Source organism: Dreissena polymorpha, chromosome 7 (genome assembly GCF_020536995.1).
Source record: "Dreissena polymorpha isolate Duluth1 chromosome 7, UMN_Dpol_1.0, whole genome shotgun sequence".
In the NCBI taxonomy this organism is placed as follows: domain Eukaryota; kingdom Metazoa; phylum Mollusca; class Bivalvia; order Myida; family Dreissenidae; genus Dreissena; species Dreissena polymorpha.
Window position 1 is genome coordinate 85307818 of NC_068361.1, and position 23177 is coordinate 85330994.

The 23177-nt window shown below is 37.7% G+C and overlaps 3 protein-coding genes across 6 annotated transcripts in view; 1 reads left to right on the plus strand and 2 right to left on the minus strand.

Moving 5' to 3' along the window:
- Positions 1-23177, minus strand: part of LOC127837572 (uncharacterized) — a 386512-nt gene that overhangs the window by 360315 nt on the left and 3020 nt on the right. Inside the window, exon 1 of one of the 2 annotated variants that reach the window (XM_052364782.1) lies at positions 22048-22672. The exons of the other annotated variant lie outside the window; for it this stretch is intronic. The gene's annotated coding sequence lies outside the window, so the exon portion shown is untranslated. Of the gene's footprint in view, positions 1-22047; positions 22673-23177 lie in introns of those variants that run through there. 2 annotated transcript variants of the gene reach the window in all.
- LOC127837564 (uncharacterized) overlaps positions 1-23177 on the minus strand; it is a 147055-nt gene that overhangs the window by 25124 nt on the left and 98754 nt on the right. The gene's annotated exons all lie outside the window — the stretch shown is intronic.
- On the plus strand, positions 524-20677 carry LOC127837594 (uncharacterized). Its single transcript, XM_052364851.1, has 3 exons — positions 524-727; positions 15142-15240; positions 19998-20677. The coding sequence occupies exons 1-3, from the start codon at positions 556-558 to the stop codon at positions 20315-20317; spliced, it is 591 nt and encodes a 196-aa protein (XP_052220811.1). The 5' UTR covers positions 524-555; the 3' UTR covers positions 20318-20677.

The following is a 23177-nucleotide window of genomic DNA, read 5'->3' on the forward strand; positions in this document are numbered from 1 at the left end:
ACAGCCAATGATGATGTCTGGTTTGAAGTATACTACTGATTCCGCCATTTGTGTTCTTTTGTTTCTTATACTTTGACCATTGAGTAATTAAATGGTAATTAAATTGTATGCGTTTTAATTCCCTTTTATTATTGTTTAATTTAAGTTGCAATGCTATGAGATTAAATTTTATTTACACTTAAATGTATCATGAATATTGCTGGGCCAAGTGTGAGGTTGAGCGCTCTAAAACCGGTTTAAACCCCCAATGCTTTGCATTGACCGTTGCAAGGCGGTGACCCCAGCTTTATTCTTATATGTGTGTATGTTGTTTTGTATTGTGCTGTTTTGTTCTGTTTTGTCAAATGGCCACTTGCCTTAAATAAAGGACCAACTTATTGTATATACTGAGAATTCAATACTGCACCAGCAGTTTGAGTTTCACTTCTTTATATTGGTGATTGGTCCACCGTCTACAGTTTGAAAATTTAGTAGCTTACAGCCTGTGTATGGACGATTTAACTCCCTTGGCAGTAATCTTCAATTGTGAAATTTACATGACAACACAATGCCAAAATGTCACATATTTACCTAAATAAAACGTTTATAGGAAAGGATATCAGGGACAGATTTATTGTGGCATGCGAAAAGGGTGAAATTGGGACAGTTACAAAGATTCTGCGTCTTCATGTTCCCGCAAATACTAAGGATGAATATGGAAAGAGTGCTTTAGCAAGAGCTTGCGAAGGTAAACACTGCCACTGGCTGTGAAACTCATACTATGAGTTTTTCGGCGTAGCTGTTTAACGTCACTTTTCACCTTAGATGACCTTCATTCATGATAGGTCCGAAAAATGAATAAACCCGAATTGTGCATTGTCTAATAGACGAGTAAATTGTTATTGTTTACATTTGGGATTTTCCGTGCATGCGCACTGACTGGTTGGCATAACACTGGTTACAGTAATGTAAAACATGTATAAAGGACTTTTGTTTAGGCAATAAAACGATAAAATGATCCGAAATAAACATCAAATCTCTTAAATTATATCGCAAGTAAATCATATTTAGTACCAATAATTTGTTTTACGTAAATATATTTTGGTCTTTATATAATTACGTATTAGTTATTAGCATCAGAGTAAACATGATCGGAAGACTAAATACTGAAAATCCCACAAAACAAAAAAAATTAATAAGCCGTATTCTTTCTTATAGTAAGATTTTTATCTACATGTACATCGTACGTCGCTGCCGTCAAACTTGACAATTATGCGACGGGTGGTGAAGAGATAAAGTAAGAATGGGAAAATAGTACAGTGAGAAGAGTTTGATAGTTAAAAGTCAGAAGGACAGTACAGATGCGTCCCCAGCTACGTTTCATCCCTCTACCTCATGCCTCTCCGGCTACGGTGGCCGCGGAGAGGATTGAACCTCAACCGGCACAGCCATGAGATGTCATTGGGGTTTACTTTGTAGCTGGCGCTGACGACTTGATTAGAAACTTAAGTTTGCTAGTCCCTGCTTGAAAGATACCAAGTCAGGGGATTCTGCAACAGCGGCTGGTAGGCTGTTCCAGGTCGGTATAATACCGGGGAAAAAGCTATGCCTGTAGTAGGATGTCGATGTAGAGATAGGCAGGAACTTGATGTCATGGCTTGATCGGGTTCTGCTTGAGCCTGGGAAGAGGTATTTTGCTGCTGGGATGTCTATGAGATTGTTTGATATCTTGTAGATCATCGTCAGCTGGGCCTTTGTCCTCCGTGACTCCAGGGTTTCCCATTGCAGGTGGTCAAGCATGGATGTGACGCTGCTAGTGTTATGGTAGCGGTTCGTCACATACCTGGCTGCCCTTCTCTGGACCATCTCCAGATCGTGAATCTGGTCCTTCTGGTATGGGTTCCAGACCGTGCTGCAGTATTCCAGGTGTGGACGGACGAGTGAAAAGTAGGCAGCACTTTTTACGTTCTCGTTGCCAATCCTTAGATTTCTGCGGAGGAATCCCAGCGTGCTGTTTCCTTTCCGTGTTACAGTCTGGATGTGAGGTTTCCAGGACATGTCTTTCGTCAGTTCCACTCCGAGGTACTTTGACGTCTCTTCACTGGCGAGTATATGGCCTTTGAGGGTGTAGTTGCGCAGTAATGGGGATCGTTTTCTGTGGACTCGCAGGATGCTGCACTTCTCTGGGTGGAATGACATTCCCCAGAGTTTCTCCCATTGCCACAACCGATGGAGGTCTTCCTGCAGATGGTCGCAATCGCTATCTGAGTCTATTTGTCTGTAGACCACGCAGTCATCCGCGAAGAGTCTTGTCTTGGATGAAACTCTAAGGGGGAGGTCGTTTATAAATACCAGGAAGAGGATCGGTCCAAGCACACTCCCCTGAGGCACTCCGCTGACTACTGGGGCAGGGTCTGAGGTAGCACCATCTACAACAACTTGCTGCGTTCTGTCGGTCAGGAAGGCTTTAATCCATTCCAATGTCTGGCCGCGTATACCGTAGTGGTGCAGCTTTGTCAGCAGACGCTTGTGGGGGACCTTGTCAACGCCTTACTGAAGTCCAGGATGGCTAGGTCGTGTTGTTTACCTTTGTCTAAGGACTTCAGTAGTTCATCTGACAAGGTTAGGAGTTGTGTTTCGCAGCTCCGTCGCCTTCTGAAACCATGTTGGCAGTCGGTTAGGATGTTGTTGCTGTCCAGGTGTCCCATGACGTTGCTGACAATGATGTGCTCTAGCATCTTGCAGCATATACAAGTGAGAGATACAGGGCGGTAGTTGCTCGCTTTATACCTGTCCCCCTTCTTGAATATGGCTGAAACTGTTGCTGTCTTCCATATATCTGGAATTGAGCCTGTTGTTAGGCATTTCTGGTATATGTAGCCCAGGTACGGTGCACATTCATTTGCCAGTTCCTTGAGGACCCTTGCTGGAAGCATGTCTGGGCCGGTTGCCTTTTGGGGGTTTAGCTTCTGTAGTAGCTTCAGCACTCCATGGGATGTGATTTCGATATTGGGCATGGTTGGTGCTGGTTCCCCGTCTGGCGTAGGGTTTGTGTCACTCCCCGTGTCGTGGGTGAATACTGACTGGTATTGTTTGTTCAAGATGTTCGCCTTGTCTTGTGGGTCACTATGGAGTCTGCCATTTTCTTTCAAGGGGGCCACCCCGGAGTTGTCCTTCCTTTATATATGATATTTCAAAAATAATAAAACATATATTTATTTGATCACAATTATAAGTTGTGCGGACATTATTATTGTTCATCAGCGATCGAATCTGTAAAAGGTTCATTTAATCAATTGAGTCGTGTTCTGAGAAAACTGGGCTTAATGCATGTGCGTAAAGTGTCATCCCAGATTAGCCTGTGCAGTCTGCAGATGCTAATCAGGGACGACACTTTCCGGTTTTATGGTATTTTTCGTTTAAAGGAAGTCCCTTCTTACCGAAAATCTTGTTAAGGCGGAAAGGGTCGTCCCTGATTAGCCTGTGCAGACTGCACAGGCTAATCTCGGACGAGACTTTACGCACATGCATTATGCCCAGTTTTCTCAACACGCCACAATTATAAAACAAAGCCCTAAAAAAGCGGAATACATAACAATTGTAAGTGATTTTAAGGAGTGATACATGTAACTATCAAGCATTTTATGATAAATAAAACTATATATTTAATTTATTTTACGCAAGAATTGTTGATTGCTTGTTTTCATGATGGTAGTGTTCCGTGACCTGCTGTTATTGAAATTAACATACAATGTTTACACGTAATTGCCGATTTTATATTGGCCAGTAATCGTTATATACATTAATTGTGTAGCAGTAAAATTGCACCCTTTTTTTAATTTATAGTTATTAAACACTGTTTATTGTGATTAAACTGGCTAATATATATACACTTAATCCTGCTAATACATTTTGGACTAATATCTTCAATATTTTAAAATATGTTAACATATTTTATTAAAGCAACTGTTCGGTATTTGGCTTTTAAATATGGCCTAAATGACTGCTCAATATGCCAAGACATGACATGGAGGTATCATAAATTGTGTTCAATGACCATAAAATCATCTGCCACATGCGGTTTATGCAGGCACCCCAGGTATAGGTCCCTGGGTTTATGACACCATGTTTTCATTGTAACTGTCTGGACAGTATCCGATCATAACGAGATAATCAGTTTGTGATAAACAAAGATGCAATTAAACACCGGGGTTAAACAGGATGAAACATTTAAACAGTGTCAAAATTGGTGCGAACAATTAAATAAAAGCAATGACATTTATCAAGGGAATTTATTTAACCCTTTGCATGGTGGGAAATTTGTCGTCTGCTAAAATGTCGTCTGCTGTATTTAAAAAATTAGCATTTTCTTTGATGTTTTTCAAAGAGTACTATTAGCATAGCAAACAGTTTGGATCCTGATGAGATGCCACATTGTGTGGCGTCTTATATGGATCCAAACTGTTTGCAAAGGCCTTCAAAATTTGGTTCCAGCACTGAAAGAGTTAATATGTAACATGGTAAGTTTTTACAGACATATTAAAGTTCAAATCAGAACTATATGTTGCTTACATAAAATTGATCTTTTTGTTGTTTGTCTTCATCCTTAATTGTGTTCTTTCATTTAATTAAATTTATTATTAAAGAATTTACATTTCTGAGCTTTTTAATCTTAAATGATGTGCTAAGCAGAGAGATATAATTTGTGGTAACCACATACCGAGCTCGTAGATTGTGTTCTACTCCCGAGTTCGTTTTTAGTAAAAACAAAAAATAACAACAATAAAATCATCCCTAAAATGCATTTCCTTGCATGCTTATGTTTTATTCAAATATATTTTATAAAATTCTATTTGATATAGTGCATGATTATCAATAAAATCGATGAATCTGTTCACCGTCTCTATATGAGCTTATATGAATTCCATCTCTTTTTGCCAACCAGTCAGCGGAGTCTAAACTTTGCACTTTGCATGTGCGCGTGACATCACGCGTTTACTTGTCTATAATACAAAAACCACCGTAAACATTGGTAGTCTGGTTCCCAGACTAAAACATTGGATGCATATCATTTGAACTGAAATATGAATATATTGTAAATTACATTAAAATTACAATAAACTAAAAACATTCATGACACAAAACATCCTCTAAACATTACATCGAAACGTTTCTCCTTAGTTTACGAAGCAGTATAGCATTAATCACATGTCTCTACAATTAAAAGAATCTATTGTTTACTTGCCGTAGCGGCCACACTAAACACTACAAAAACAGGCTAGATTGCACTTTACCGGTACGCAGTTGTTAACCACTATCGACAAAGCGGGGGTTTGGGGGCGGTAGCCTGCGATACTAAGGAAATATATAGGTGTTGGAAATATATCTGTCTTTGATTTATTATAATCAATATTTGCGTTTATTAGTGTGAATATGTTTCTTTGCACTTTGTTTTGTTCATTTTTAGCTCACCTGAGCGATAGCTCGGGGTGAGCTATTGTGATCACTCAGCGTCCGGCATCCGTCCGTCTGTCTGTCTGTAAACAATTTGTAAACATCTTCTTCTACTAAACCATTGAGCCATTTCAACTAAATTTCATGTGGAGCATCCCTAGGTCATGGGACAAAAGAATTGTTAAAAAAAAATTGATCACATAACCAAGATGGCCCCCATGACCATATATGGTAAAAACCTTAAAAAATCTTCTTGTCAGAAACCGCTCATCAGATTTTCAAAAAATTTCACAGGGATGACCTTTGAAGGCTCCCCTGAAAAAGTTGTTCAAAGAAATTTGATTCGTCAAAAAACATGGCCGCAGGAGCTCGTTGAACTTTGCATGTTTATTCGTTTTTGCCTATTTTGTGAAAACTTTCAAAAATCTTCTACATTTTTTGTCCGATCCTTTCCAAATTTGCACAGTGTCTTAATATCAATGAGGACATGAACCCTACAAAAAATGAGCATTATTGGTCCATGAAGTACAGAATTACCTCCCCTTGAATTGAGAAAATGGTGTTTATGCAATAAAGTCCAAATTTTTCATCCAATTCTTTCCAAACTTGTAAGGATTTAGCATGGTTCAAACAAGGGAAACAACTACAGTTTATGCATGTTCTTTTTATTACAGATTTGCCTCCCTTTAATTCATTCAAAATCTCATTTTACAGCAGAGATTTCAAATCTGACCTGTAAATGAGCACCATATTTACTGCCAGTGCTAGGTTACCTTTTCCCATTTGATCATTCTTAAGTATTGGTCTTGTAATGCTGCTACTGCTTCTGCTACTGCTACTGCTACTACTACTACTACTACTACTACTACTACTACTACTACTACTACTACTGCTACTACTTCTACTACTACTACTACTACTACTTCTACTACTACTACCATTACTACTACTACTACTACTACTACTACTACTACTACTACTACTACTACTACTACTACTTCTACTACTACTACTAGTACTACTACTACTAGTACTACCACCACCACCACCACCACCACCACCACCACCACCATTACTACTTATACTACTACTGCCACTACTACTACTACTTTTACCACTACTACTACTACTACTACCACTACTACTACTACTACTACTACTACTACTACTACTACTACTACTACTACTTCTTCTACTACTACTACTACTACTACTACTTCTACTACTACTACTAGTACTACTACTACCACCACCACCACCACCACCACCACCACCACCACCACCACCACCACCACCACCACCACCATTACTACTTCTACTACTACTGCCACTACTACTACTACTTTTACCACTACTATTACTACTACTACTACTACTACTACTAATACTACTACTACTACTACTACTACTACTACTTCTACTACTACTACACCACCACCACCACCACCACCACCACCACCATTCACAGTGACAAAAAACGTATTCACACAATGGCTGCTACTACAACTTATAGCCCATATAGGGGGGCATGCATGTTTTACAAACAGCCCTTGTTTCTATGGGATTTTAACCACAACTGTTCATGTTTATCGTTTTAGGTCACCTGTCATGAAGTGACATGGTGAGCTTATGTGATCGTGTGATGTTCGTTGTGCGTGCCTGCGTGTGTCCGTGCGTCCGTCCGTCAACAATTTGTTTGTGTAGACAGTAGAGGTCACAGTTTGCATCCAATCTTGATGAAATTTGGTCAAAATGTTTATCTTGATGAAATCTGGTTTGGGATTGTATTTGGGTCATCTCGGGTCAAAAACAAGGTCACTAGGTCAAATAATAGAACAACCTTCTGTAGACAATAGAGGTCACAGTTTTCATCCAATCTTTATGAAATTTGGTCAGAATGTTTATCTTGATGAAATCTGGGTTGGGATTTTATTTGGGTCATCTGGGGTCAAAAACTAGGTCACTAGGTCAAATAATAGAAAAACCTTGTGTAGACATTAGAGACCACAGTTTTCATCCAACCTTTATGAAATTTGGTCAGAATTCTTGAGGAAATCTGGGTGGGATTGTATTTGGGTCATCTGGGGTAAAAATCTAGGTCAAATAAATAGAAAAACCTTGTGTTGACAATAGAGGTCACAGTTTTCATCCAATATTTATGAACTGTGGTCAGAATGTTTATCTTGATGAAATCTGGATTGGGATTGTATTTGGGTCATCTAGAGTCAGGAACTAGGTCACTAGGTCAAATCATAGAAAAACATTGTGTAGACAATAGAGGTCATAGTTTTCATCTGATCTTAATGAGTCAGGTGAGCGATTCAGGGCCATCATGGCCCTCTTGTTTATTAGCTCATCTATTTTTTGAAAAAAAAAAAGAGCTATTGTCATCACCTTGGCGTCTGTGTCGGCGTCCGGTTAAGTTTTGCGTTTAGGTCCACTTTTCTCAGAAAGTATCAATGCTATTGCATTCAAACTTGGTACACTTACTTAATATCATGAGGGGACTGGGCAAGCAAAGTAAGATAACTATGGCGTGCATTTTGACAGAATTATGTGTCCTTTTTATACTTAGAAAATTGAAAATTTTGGTTAAGTTTTGTGTTTAGGTCCATTTTATTCCTTAAGTATCAAAGCTATTGCTTTCATACTTGCAACACTTACTAATTATCATAAGGGGACTGTGCAGGCAAAGTTATGTAACTCTGACTGGCATTTTGACAGAATTATGTGCCCTTTTTATACTTAGAAAATTGAAAATTTGGTTAAGTTTTGTGTTTAGGTCCACTTTATTCCTACAGTATCAAAGCTATTGCTTTCATACTTGCAACACTTATTAACTATCATAAGGGGACTGTGCAGGCAAAGTTATGTAACTCTGACTGGCATTTGGACGCAATTATGGGCCCTTTATACTTAGAAAATTGAAAATTTGGTTAAGTTTTGTGTTTTGGTCCACTTTACCCCTAAAGTATCACAGATATTGCTTTCATACTAGGAACACTCGCAAACTATCATAAGGGGACAGTAAAAGGACAAGTTGAATAACAGTGGTTGTCATTTTTACGGAAATATGGCCCTTTTTTGACTTAGTAACTTTGAATATATGGTTAAATTGTGTGTTTTGATCCACTTTACTTCTTAAGTATCAAGGCTATTGCTTTCAAACTTCAAATACTTTCATGCTATCATGAGGTTACTGTACCTGGCAAGTTGAATTTTACCTTGACCTTTGAATGACCTTGACTCTCAAGGTCAAATTATTAAATTTTGCTAAAATTGCCATAACTTCTTTATTTATGATTAGATTAAATTGATACTTTGACAAAACTACTCTTACCTGACATACCACAATAGACTCCACCCAAACCATCCCCCGTGCCCTCCCCCCCTACCCCCCTCCCCCCCCGAATTCCCCCCCCCCCTATTTTTTTTTTTTTAAGATCATCTCACAAATGACCACCACACCCTCACACTATACCGCCGCCCCACCCCACTCCCCCCCCCCCCAATATTTTTTTTTTAAACGGTTAAAAAACACAAATATTTATTATTTTATTTTTGAAATACCGTCCAACCATCGCATCCAAGAATCCCCTCCCCCCCCCCACCCCCCCCTAATTTTTTTTTTTTTAAGATCATCTCACAAATAACCACCACACCCTCGCACTATACCCCCCCCATCCCCCCCCCCAAAGATTTTTTTTTTTTTGCATTTTTTTTTCCGCATTTTTGGAAGATAATGTTATAAATGTCCACACCCCCACACTATACATCCCTCTTCACTCCACCCCTCCCTCCTTTGTGATTGAAATTGAGAGTCCCTTCACCTTTAAAAAGAAAATAGATGAGCGGTCTGCACCCGCAAGGCGGTGCTCTTGTATATAAAGTTCTGTTTTTCTGCAAAAAAATCATATCACTATGATGCTTGCAATATGGAGTCTTTTATGTTTACCCTCTACTAACTGTTTAATATCTGTACACATTATAACACTTTATCTTTTATTTCATTCCAACATTATGTTCATAGTATTTCAGTGGCGAATATGTTTTCTTTTCCTATTGAAACTAATGTATTACTCGTTCAATTATGAAAACCTAGTAATTACATTACTTATTGACAATAAAACATACAATTTCACCTCTTCTTGTTCTTCATTTTTATTTGTTAATAAATGTCCATTAAAATATATTATCTTATTATCACTCACTACCTTCATTAAAATACATGGTCGCTTCATTCCATCTCCATTCACTGGTCGCAAACATTACAACATCAATGCCGTATATCTTTTAAAAGATATTTCTTGTTTGTCATAGACTTAATTTAGTTGCAATAATCCAACTCCCAGCTATTGACTCTCCGGTAATAACAGGTTTTGTGTTTGTAACAATGTATTAGGTTGATTAAACTCGATTTTATAGACATACATATCACATAATTTTTTGACATAAAAAAAATGGGTTACAAGGAAGAACTCTGAGCTGTATGTATGTACTTGGACCTTACATTAATAACCAACAGAGAAACTGATTTTATATGCAAAAAGTTTTTCATTCCCTTTTATTCCTGGTGAGATAAATTTGCATCCTTTTTGAGTCGTGGCTAATTTTCATAAAGCTGTTACATTGCAAATATTTTATAAATGTATTACCATTAATCATTATAAACATAATTATTAACTGTTGGTCTTTACATTTGTTGCTTTTTTTCAAATGTTTATCATCTGTATTCATCAAAATAATTGATGTTGATAATGTCATGCCGTCATCTTGAAAGTAAGGTCCTTTTTGAGTCATGAATTTTGATGGGCTGTTCCAATTTCAATATTTGCATGCTATAGATACTCTTTACAAGAACTTTTGTTCTTCTGTTTTACGCGGCTTCTTCTGCTACGATGACATCACATGAAATTACAAAGTAGACGCCATAACCTATCTTGATAAAAACATGATTTGTAACGTTGTGTCACGGTCTAAACTTGGTCACGTTAGGGGAGAGGTTGTGTGGTGGCCCAGTTAGCATAGTCTGGAAAGCAATCGCCCTGTAAGTGAGATGCCCCAGGTTCGAGTCCCTGACTGGCCACACCATTTTCTCACCCTGTGACATTTGGCGCTCAAAGTGGGGCCCGTGTCGTTACCTGGGTATGCTCCTATATATGGTGGCCCATGGTTATATATATTTTGTATATATATTGTTTATATATATTACCCTGAATCCCTGTATTAAAGGACGAATACATATTCAAGTGGGGGTCTATGTTACGGTCTAAACTTGGTCACGTTAGGGGAGAGGTTGTGTGGTGGCCCAGTTAGCTCAGTCGGGAGAGCACTTGCCCTGTAAGTGAGATGTCTCAGGTTTGAGTTCCTGACTGGCCGCACCATTTTCTCACTCTGTGACTGTTGAAATGGCAAAGTTATGGGCCTTGTATTTTTGAAATATTCGGTTTTCCAGAGTTTTTTTACGAACCTCTTTCAGATATATATGTAGCTTTTTTTGGATGCGAGTCTACCTACATTACTTACAGAACAAGGGCTGTTTGTAAAACATGCATGCCCCCCTATATGGGCTATAAGTTGTAGTAGCAGCCATTGTGTGAATACGTTTTTTGTCACTGTGAACGGTGGTGGTGGTGGTGGTGGTGGTAGTAGTAGTAGTAGTAGTAGTAGTAGTAGTAAAAGTAGTAGTAGTAGTAGTAGTAGTAGTAGTAGTAGTAGTAGTAGTAGTAGTCGTAGTAGTAGTAGTAGTAGAAGTAGTAGTAGTAGTAGTAGTAATAGTAGTAGTAGTAGTAGTAGTAGTAGTAGTAGTAGTAGTAGTAGAAGTAGTAGTAGTAGTAGTAGTAGTAGAAGTAGTAGTAGTAGTAGTAGTAGTAGTAGTAGTAGTAGTAGAAGTAGTAGTAGTAGTAAAAGTAGTAGTAGTAGTGGCAGTAGTAGTAGAAGTAGTAATAGTAGACATGGTAGAATAAGTGGTGGTGGTGGTGGTGGTGTAGTAGTAGTAGTAGTAGTAGTAGTAGTAGTAGTAGTAGTAGTAGTAGTAGTAGTTGTAGTAGTAGTAGTTAGTAGTAGTAGTAGTAGTAGTAGTAGTAGAAGTAGTAGTAGTAGTAGTAGTAGTAGTAGAAGTAGTAGTAGTCGTAGTAGTAGTAGTAGTAGTAGTAGAAGTAGTAGTAGTAGTAGTAGTAGTAGTAGTAGTAGTAGTAGTAGTAGTAGTAGTAGTAGTAGTAGTAGTAGTAGGAGTAGTAGTAGTAGTAGCAGCAGTAGCAGTAGCAGCAGCAGTAGCAGCATTACAATACCAATACTTAAGAATGATCAAATGGGAAAAGGTAACCTAGCACTGGCAGTAAATATGGGGCTCATTTACAGGTCATATTTGGAATCTCTGCTGTAAAATGAGATTTTGAATGAATTAAAGGGAGGCAAATCTGTAATAAAAAGAACATGCATAAACTGTAGTTGTTTCCCTTGTTTGAACCATGCTAAATCCTTAAAATGCCTATTTCCAGTAACTGTGACCTTCACCTGTGACCTTGACCTTTGACCTAGTGACCTCAAAATCAATAGGGTTCATCTGCGAGTCATGATCAATGTACCTATGAAGTTTCATGATCCTAGCCCCAAGCGTTCTTGAGTTATCATCCGGAAACCACCTGGTGGATGGACGGATGGACGGACCGACTGACCGACCGACCAACCGACATGAGCAAAGCAATATACCCCCTCTTCTTCGAAGGGGGGCATAAAAAGTGTGAGTTTTGTTTCGGTCCATTGATTTTTGGCAAAGGTTTGGGCTTTGGACTTAGAAATTTTCAGTTTTTTTTAGATTTTTTATGCAACGCTTTCAGATATTGAGCTGATTTTTTGTATTTAGTCTAACTACATGAACTACAGATAAAGTGTTAGTTTTTTTCGGGTCCATTGTTTTTTGGCAAAGTTACATGCCTTGGACCAGGGGTTTTTCTGCTATGTAAAAAAGGCCATAAAACGGGCCAGATCCCAAAGCAAACGAACCCGATCCCAAACCAAAATTGTAAAAAGAATCCCAATTCCCCCCCCCAAAAAAAAAAATTTTTTTTTTTTTTTTTGAATGAAGTGTCTTATTACTGATGATTATTAGACTCTGTATCTAATTTTTTAACAACCTACAAAATATCACCATTATATATATGATTTGTATCAAAAATGGCCAGGAAAAGACCTGTTGTGTCAATATTTGTTGCTAAAAAAAATCCCAATTTGGTCCTTTTTGTCGATAAAAATCCCCAAATTGCCACTTTTATCGATTAAAAAATCCCTATTTGACCAGACTCCTTTTCCCAAAATAGCTGGAAAAACCCCTGTGGACTTAAAATTTTCTTTTTCCGGAGTGTTTTTACACAACCCTCTCCGATATTGAGCTGATTTTTGGTGTGTGAGTCTACCTACATGATTAGATGAAGTGTGAGTTTTGTTTCAGTCCATTGATTTTTGAAAAAGTTATGGCCTGGGACTTTGGAATGTTCTTTAAAAAACACTTCCAGTTCCACATTTTTATGCCCCCCTTCGAAGAAGAGGGGGTATATTGTTTTGCTCATGTCGGTAGGTCGGTCCGCCGATCCGTCCACCGAATGCTTTCCGGATGATAACTCAAGAATGCTTACGCCTAGGATCATGAAACTTCATAGGTACATTGATCATGACTCGCAGATGACCCCTATTGATTTTCAGGTCACTAGTTCAAAGGTCAAGGTCACGGTGACTAGACACAGTAAAATGGTTTCCGGATGATAACTCAAGAACGCTTACGCCTAGGATCATGAAACTTCATAGGTACATTGATCATGACTTGCAGATGACCCCTATTGATTTTCAGGTCAATAGGTCAAAGGTCAAGGTCACAGTGACTCGAACCAGTAAAATGGTATCCGGATGATAACTCAAGAACGCTTACGCCTAGGATCATGAAACTTCATAGGTACATTGATCATGACTCGCAGATGACCCCTATTGATTTTCAGGTCACTAGGTCAAAGGTCAAGGTCATGATGACTTGACACAGTAAAATGGTTTCCGGATGATAACTCAAGAAAGCTTACGCCTAGGATCATGAAACTTCATAGGTACATTGATCATGACTGGCAGATGACCCCTATTGATTTTCAGGTCACTAGGTCAAAGGTCAAGGTCACAGTGACAAAAAACGTATTTACACAATGGCTGCCACTACAACTGACAGCCCATATGGGGGGCATGCATATTTAACAAACAGCCCTTGTTTTCAAAAACTCTTTCAGATACTGTCTAAGGCCCGTCAAATATCAATAGACAATAACTTGGTCATGATTTTTTTAATAGACTGATCCCGGAAAAGCACGAGTTTAGAAAAACCCACTAATCACCCCGGTACAAACAAAGCTGGTCCATTATATCAACCAATGAAAGCTTCCTTTAAATAATAATGGTTGATACATTGTGTGATTTTGAAAGGATTAAAAATGGGTCATGTTTATTTGTACCAGCAGATTAGTGGGTATTTCCAAAAAGATGCTTTTTCCGGGATACATATATTGGGGCATGCTTTGTGGCTTTAAAGCACAGTAGGGGGGCATTGCATTCCACAATAGAACTCTTGTTTAATTTACATAGTAGATGTGGGCACTTTAATTTGTAAACATATCAGAATGTTCACTTTTGAAACCTCTTGGGTTAATAAAAATGCAAGTACCTTTCTTGAACCATAATGAAATGTTTCTGCTAAAAGCAATGACAGTGCATATAGAGAATACTAGGTCGGTGCCGAATAAAGCAAAGTTTATTTTGCGAGGCTTAAAAAATCTGAACCACGAGCCTTGGCGAGTGGTTCAGATTTTCGTGCCGAGCAAGATAAACTTTGCTTTATTCGGCACCGACCTAGTATTCGATTTATCCCATCAATTTTCTTAGTCGTAAATTATTTCTTTAAACATAGAATAGGAAAATCGAACTAGACGGAAAATTCCAAAGATATTTTAAGCAAACATTGTTTCATTATTTTAATCGTGTCGAGCCTAATACATTACAAAAAGATCAGTAACCAACCTGTTTTTTCGTTTATTATACCTCCAGGTCCCCGATTTTTAAGAATTAATGAAAAAAACAGACACTAAACAACTGCATCTTTAGCGTGAAACTACATGCATTGTGTCGAATGACGTGTTAATAATGACGTCACGAGTACGCGCACTTAATATTTGTAAATAATGTTTATTTGCTTTTTGAGTTGCATTATGTGATAAAACTATATTACATCTTGGTATCAAATTGTTTGTTTTGTTGAATCTGATTCGATTTTACTAAAAATGATTACTTTATAGTTGATTCCGAGTAATATGAACATTCTTCGCCGCGCGTGACAGCTATATTTCAGCACTGCTGAAATAAAGGAAAATTTATTCCACAGTGGTTTATTTCGACAATGCACGTCTGATGATGGGATAAAGTGCCATATGCGCTGCACTCTATGAAAACTGGGCTCAATGCATGTGGGTAAAGTGTTGTCTCATATTAGCCTGTGCAGTCAGCACAATCTAATTAACTTTACTCATATGGAAATGTTCATCTACAGGACATCTATTCTTAATGGAAAGAGTTGTCCCTGATTAGCCTGTGCATACAGCATTTGGATTATCTGTGACAACCCTTTAAGCCCAGTTTTCTGACATTGCAGCTCATCTGTTATATTTGTTCATTTTTCAGGGGGCCATGCTGAAGTGGCACGACTACTTATCGAGGCGGGTGCTGATGTCAATGCCAAGCAATCTGGTCTAGTCACTTCACTCCACTTGGCTGCGAAGGGTATTTGCATATTATTCTAGAGCATATCGTTTTTATGCCCCCTTCTTTGAAGAAGAGGGGATTTATTGTTTGTGACCTGTCTGTCATTTTGTCCAAATTTTTTTACCTTGGTTAAAGTTTGATAACTTTTGCAATATTGAAGATACTAGCAACTTCATATTTGGCATGCATGTGTATCTCATGGAGCTGCACATTTTGAGTGATGAAAAGTCAAGGTCATCCTTCAAGGTCAAAGGTCAAATATCATTGTATTTTCTTTACTAAAACTTTACCCTTCGTTAAAGTTTGATCACAACGTTTTGAATATTGAAGATAGCAATTTGATAATTGGCATGCATGTGTATCCCATGAAGCTGTACATTTTTAGTGGTGAAAGGTCATCCTTCAAGGTCAAAAGTAAAAAAAAAACAATCCAAGGGAAGTAATAAGCTTTAAAAGGGAGATAATTTCTAAACCTGCCAAATGATATATTGAAATTTTATTTCAAAGCGATGCAATAGAGGGCATTGTGTTTATGACAAACACATCTCTTGTTTATTTCTTTTAAAGAGTGACAAATTGAATTGCATAAGATTTACTAAACAAGCGTGTTCACTGTTATTAATTATGCCCCCCCTTCGAAGAAGAGGGGGTATATTGCTTTGCTCATGTCGCTCTGTCGGTCTGTTGGTCTGTTGGTCTGTCGGTCCGTCCACCAGGTGGTTTCCGGATGATAACTCAAGAACGCTTGGGCCTAGGATCATGAAATTTCATAGGTTCATTGGTCATGACTCGCAGATGACCCCTATTGATTTTGAGGTCACTAGGTCAAAGGTCAAGGTGACCCGAAATAGTAAAATGGTTTTTGGATGATAACTCAAGAACGCATTCGTGGCCAACAGGGTGAACTCTGAACAATATAACTGAAGCAACTGGTCTGTAATCCTAAATCTATAATTATCAGTCCAATGAAACATCATCCTTTGAGTAAAATAAAGTTGATCAGTAAAAATATTATCAGAATATGAGATTTTTTGTATATTTTGTATATTAAATATTGTGTTAATGTTTAATTTTGTTGATTAATATAAATATAAGCAGGACAGGGATGGTAATACACTATTATATCTTTCTCATATACAGGGGAAACAAATGCAATAAGTTTAAATTTCATGGTTAATAAATAGAGGATATTTGTTCATGTCAGTGTGAGATCATTTGTTATTTTTTATGATCACATTTTATTATTACTTTGACAAAACAACACTTACCTGAATACCACAATGGATTCCACCCAAACAATACCCCACGCCCCTACCAGAACCCCTCCCCCCCCCCCAACCTCACCCCCGATTTTTTTTTAAACATCATCTAATAAATTACCAAATTATACCCCTCTCTCACCCCCACCCCCCTACCCCCCCACCCCCCATTTTTTTTAAACATCTAATAAATTACCCCACCCCACATTATACCCCCTCTCACCCCCCCTACCCCCCTCCCCCACTCCCCCCCCCCCAATTTTTTTTTTTTTTTTAACATCTTATCAATTACCACACCCCACATTTTACCCCCCTCTCTCCCCCCACCCCCCCCCCGCAATTATTTTTTTTAAACATCTTATAAATTAACACCCCCCACATTATACCCCCTCTCACCCCCACCCCCCAACCCTTCCACCCCCCCCACCCCCCTCCCCAATTTTTTTTTTTAAACATCTAATAAATTACCACTCACCACATTATACCCCCCCTCTCACTCTCCCCTACCCCCCTAACCCCCCCCAATTTTTTTTTTATTAAACATCTAATAAATTACCACACCCCACATTATACCCCCCTCTCACCCGACCCCCCCCCTACCCCCCCCCCCAATTTTTTTTTTTTAAACATCTTATAAATTAACACACCACACATTATACCCCCCTCTCACCCCCATCCCCCTACCCCCCACTCCCCTCGCCCCAAATATACTTTTATTTTTTTTAAACATCTAATAAATTACCACAACCCCACATTATACTCCTCTCTCACCCCCCCCCCACCCCCCTTACCCCCCTCCAGCCCCCCCCCCAATTTTTTTTTTTTTTTTTTTAACATCTAAGAAATTACCACACGACACATTATACCCCCCCCCCTTTCGCTCCCCCCTTGATCATGACTCAGAGCTCCAGATAAGGTTTTGTGAAATTCTCAATTTACTGCCAGATTTTCAAAAAGAATTCTTAACTCTGAAATTTTATTCTTAACGTTACTACTTAGTTTTGGAAAATAATTCTTATTTTTTCTAAATGACCTAAAAATAAATAATAATGGTTATTTTCATGCAAAAAAAAATCAAAATAAACATACTAGCAACTTTATTTATACGAGTTCAACAGTGTCTTTTCAGTATTATACAATTTTATTCTTTAAATACCTTCATATGCCCAAACTGTGCTTAGATTGCATGCCTTAGATGAATTTTTACATATTTCACAATGAAAACGGATCTCCCCTTCAATCTTTATAACGATTAGCCACGGGACTTGTCCCTTCCACTCGTTCAATGTTTTTTTGTGTGTTTAAGTTTGGACCCGTCGTGTCGCGTTTTTGTTTAGCTTTTCCGACTGTGTCGGCAACTGAACATACAACATCGTATAAGATCTTTACTGTAATGTCTTTCTAAACATTTAACTTCGGCTCACTTTGCGTACAATATGTTAAAATCGTGTTTTTGGACGCTTTGCAGTTTTTTAGGACGCTCTCTGGGCGCCGCCATTGTTTTTTGACAGATAGACTGTATACGCCGCTTTTATTAGAAAAAATGCGCTTTGTTAAACAAACCCGAGAACCATTCTATATATGCACCGCAAAGATCTTAAATACGCGAAAAGAACTCAATAAAAATCGATACGAATCGATGTAAAAATAATATTCGTAACTTGATTTTGTAATTCTTAATGGTACGACAAGATTTTAAAATAAATACGTAACGGACTTGAAAATAATTCGTAATTACGAAAATACGACCCTTATCTGGAGCTCTGTGAATGGCAGATGACCCCTATTGATTTTCAGGTCACTAGGTCAAAGGTCAAGGTCACAGTGACTCAAAATAGTACAATGGTTTCCGGATGATAACTTACATTAGGTCAAAGGTCAAGGTCACAGTGACAAAAAACGTATTCACACAATGGCTGCCACTACAACTGACAGCCCATATGGGGGGCATGCATGTTTTACAAACAGCCCTTGTTTTATTATGCCCCCCTTCAAAGAAGAGGGGGTATATTGCTTTGCTCATGTCGGTCTGTCGGTATGTCGGTCGGTCGGTCCGTCCACCAGGTGGATGTCAGACGATAACTCAAGAACGCTTGGGCCTAGGATCATGAAACTTCATAGGTACATTGATCATGACTCGCAGATGACCCCTATTGATTTTGAGTTCACTAGGTCAAAGGTCAAGGTCACGGTGACCCGAAATAGTAAAATGGTTTTTGAATGATAACTCAAGAACTCATACGCCTAAGATCATGAAACTTCATGGGTAGATTGATCATGACTCGCAGATGACCCCTATTGATTTTGAGGTCACTAGGTCAAAGGTCAAGGTCGCATTGACCCGAAATAGTAAAATGGTTTCCGGATGATAACTCAAGAATGCATACGCCTAGGATCATGAAACTTCATGGGTAGATTGATCATGACTCGCAGATGACCCCTATTGATTTTGAGGTCACTAGGTCAAAGGTCAAGGTCACGGTGACCCGAAATAGTAAAATGGTTTTTGAATGATAACTCAAGAACTCATACGCCTAAGATCATGAAACTTCAACGGTGACCCGAAATAGTAAAATGGTTTTTGAATGATAACTCAAGAACTCATACGCCTAAGATCATGAAACTTCATGGGTAGATTGATCATGACTCGCAGATGAGCCCTATTGATTTTGAGGTCACTAGGTCAAAGGTCAAGGTCGCATTGACCCGAAATAGTAAAATGGTTTCTGGATGATAACTCAAGAATGCATACGCCTAGGATCAGGAAACTTCATGGGTAGATTGATCATGACTCGCAGATGACCCCTATTGATTTTGAGGTCACTAGGTCAAAGCTCAAGGTCACGGTGACCCGAAATAGTAAAATGGTTTTCGGATGATAACTCAAGAACGCATATGCCTAGGATCATGAAACTTCACAGGTAGATTGATCATGACTCGCAGAAGACCCCTATTGATTTTGAGGTCACAAGGTCAAAGGTCAAGGTCACGGTGACCCGAAATAGTAAAATGATTTTCGGATGATAACTCAAGAATGTTTTTGCCTAGGATCATGACACTTCATAGGTACATTGTTCGTGACTCACAGATGACCCCTATTGATTTTGAGGTCACTAGGTCAAAGGTCAAGGTCACAGTGACAAAAAACGTATCACACAATGGCTGCCACTACAACGGACTACCCATATGGGGGGCATGCATGTTTTACAAACAGCCCTTGTTTTACGATGATTTGCTTGGTCAGTACAATTGTAATAAATTAACAGAACAAAACAAAACAATTTTTAATCTGTAACAGTTAACATGTATTGTATAAAACATTCAAACATAATAATTAAATAACAAGTATAAAATGATGTTACACACTAACAAGGAGTATTTTACTATTAGTACTGCTTAGGAAAGATTCTATATAATTTACTTTTATTTGCACAATTTTGTGCCCTCTTCAATTTATAAGCAAAATTTGTGTAATAAACTACAGTGAATTTTAAGACATACTATCCTTTTTTATAGGAAAACATGCAGAAGTTGTGAAACACTTGCTCTTAAATGGTGCAACAATTGATGCTAAAACATCATCAGGGCTGCGGCCCATTGATTTTTTAAAACATGAGTCAGCGTTATGGAACTTGTTCAATGACGCAATGCGTGGAGACTTACCAGAACTTGAAGATATTCCTGATGTGCCAGAGATACCAGACTATGCCCTACCAGATGGGGCAGAGCCTAAGAAAGGCAAAAAGGGAAAGAAAGGCAAGAAAGGAAAGAAAAAGGGAGGAAAGAAAAAAGGTGGAAAGAAAAAGGGTGGCAAGAAAAAGAAGAAGAAAAAGTAATGGCAGTTAGAAAAAAACAGAATATATTACTTTTGTATTTTATTATATATATATTATCAAATATCTGTGATATAAACATTCTAAAAAAGTTGAAAGTCAGAATGCTTATACAATGGACAGGACAGAATAAAGAAGCAAAGAACTTGTATGAGACTTGATTTGTTAGAAGAAGGTCTCTTAAGTCACTTGTGGCGTAAATCAATTTGTGAAGACTTTGTTGAAAATGATTCCTACTTTTGGATATCACCACATTGTGTTATATTTTTTGTTTTCATATCAAGACAGTCCTTGTTTTGTTTTATTAAATGTATCATGTCTTTCTGCTCTATTTTATCAGAATAAAATTTATTATTTCCTTAACACTTTTTGAATGCAATTGTTCAATTTTGATAATCCTGTTAAACAAACAATCAAGTATCATACAGTATGTGACTGGAATCTTATTTCTCTGAAAATGACATTTCAAAACAAATATGTAAGATCTATAACAATTATTTGCATGCTGTTATGTTTGCTTTATCAAACTATTTAAGAACAATAAATTTTAATATTATTAATGCTATTTGTGTACAAAAGTCACTTGGGTATATCTACACAAATGGCCATTTTTTGAAACATAACAAAGTTAACATCCCACAAAAGATTTTGGAGAAAGTTAGTTTTATAAAATAAATTTCAATAAGAAATGCTTGAATAATATATTACAATTGATGATATTGTGTGTCCCAAGTTCAGTTCATACATTTATATTGGCTTTTTGACCCTCTCCCACTCAGAAACAAAGTTAAAATTGCTATGTGCAAACAGCATAAAACAAGAAGGGTCTGCGAGTAACTTGCAGACTGTTCAGAATTTATGCTTTTTGCTGCTCATCAATATCTAAGGGTTTGAAATGAAGCCTTAAAAACTTGACTCTAGTAAGAAAGGTATTTATTTAAATTTATCTTTCTAAGGGACAGCAAATGCATCTACATGTATATAAGCAATGTTTTTCTTTATGTATCGTCAGAACGTATGAAATAACACGGAAATGTGCTTATATCAGTGTAATATCGCATAATGCCAAGCCCATTATCATTTTATTTTTGATAATATAAAACAGAAAGTCTTGTAAAAGATTGCTATTGTACGGAGAATATATGAGTATATTTTTTACAAGTTGACTACATAATTACATATTATATTGAATGAATCCCATATTTCAAAATTAAAGTGTGTTACAATTGCATAAAAACACATGATTTGATGTTATATGTTCCAAAATCAATTACTTATAGTTGTCCAATACTTATACACAGGCTGCACATTGCAATACAATGTAAATATGAGTTAAACTTTACTAAATTCTTCAGTTATAAACTCACGCTGTTCGGTCAGGTGAATTTTTGTCCGGACAGGCTTACTTTTCCATCAGCCTGTCCGGTTGACAGGCACTGTTTGGGACTTTTCAGAAAGCCTGCTAATCGACAATTCACAACTTCCGCCATAAAACAATTTGTTATCAAGTTTATGTTTTGAGCATTTCTCAACAAAATACATGCAAATTGATGTCGATTGCCACAGGTATTGTGTTTGTAACAATGTATTAGGTTGATTGAACTCAATTTTATAGACATACTTGTGACAGATTTTTTTTACATAGTTTTTGCCTTTGCAAAGTGGAACTATGAGCTGTACGTATGTACTCATAAAAGCTCAGAGCATTCAAGAAGAACTAAAGGAAAACTTACCCTCTATATTTTCCAAAAATGTGATCAGTCTGTCGAAAGCGGCTATCTGGTTTTCTGTCATTTTATTGACAATGTCACCATCCTTTTCCAAAAATTTGGTAATAACCTCAAAGTCAAATAAATCAGAAAGCAATACGATTGACCGTTTGTTTTCATCGACATCGTCGAGATTTCTCTGTGTCTTACACCAAGCCTTTGAAAAGCTACACGCGTACGCACCGTTACAATGAAGGATTTTTACAAAGCAAAAGGTTATCCACTGATCCGTCCTAAGATTGTCCATCGCAGTTAAAATTTCATTTTTAAATTTCATCAAGCGACTGTGTATTTCACTAAAAGTTCGTCCCGCCCTTTTCAGGCGTTTTTGTGGTGGATTTTCCGCCATTTTTCTGCACATAGAATGAAAAAATTCTCACTCATAAAAATGGCAGTCTCGTTGAGGCTATATACCACCAATAGTTGTTATTCGGAACTCTCCGGTCTGGGTTTTTCCGATATTTGAGCACGCGCGGTAGGTACAAACAAAGGCTGGCGCGAAAATTTAAACCGATAACTTACATTTGAGAAGTTCGCTATATTTTCCATTAAAACGTCGTAATGCCAACAAAAAGATGCAGTTGGGGAACGTGCAATAGTGACAGCCGTTATTGCCACAAACCGCATATGACTGGTGTACCGTTTTTACCCTTTCAAACGCCAAATGTGGACATGGAAAGATGTTTACACTGGATAAAACTATGTGCGCGTCATCACTCGACCTTATCAGCGGAAAAGATTGGGAAACACCATTATATTTGTTCAAAAGTTTGTAATCTTTTATAAAATCCATGTGCATTCATTTTTTATTTGTATAAAATTCATACTGATCGAATTTTACTTGTTTGAAAACGGTGTAACACGATAAGACTGCATGAACATGTAATAATATTGACTCCATTTGCTTTGCACTTGCACTTATTTAGCCTATATTACAATGAACAAACCATTTTGTTGGATTCTCAATGCAACGCTTGTTTACATGGCACAAATAACCCTACCGTGTTATTTTGAAGTGCATCAGTCTTTGCAAAATTCTTAATGTGACAGTTATGCATTTTGAATCGTATCTCGTCGTTGATCGGTGGGTATTA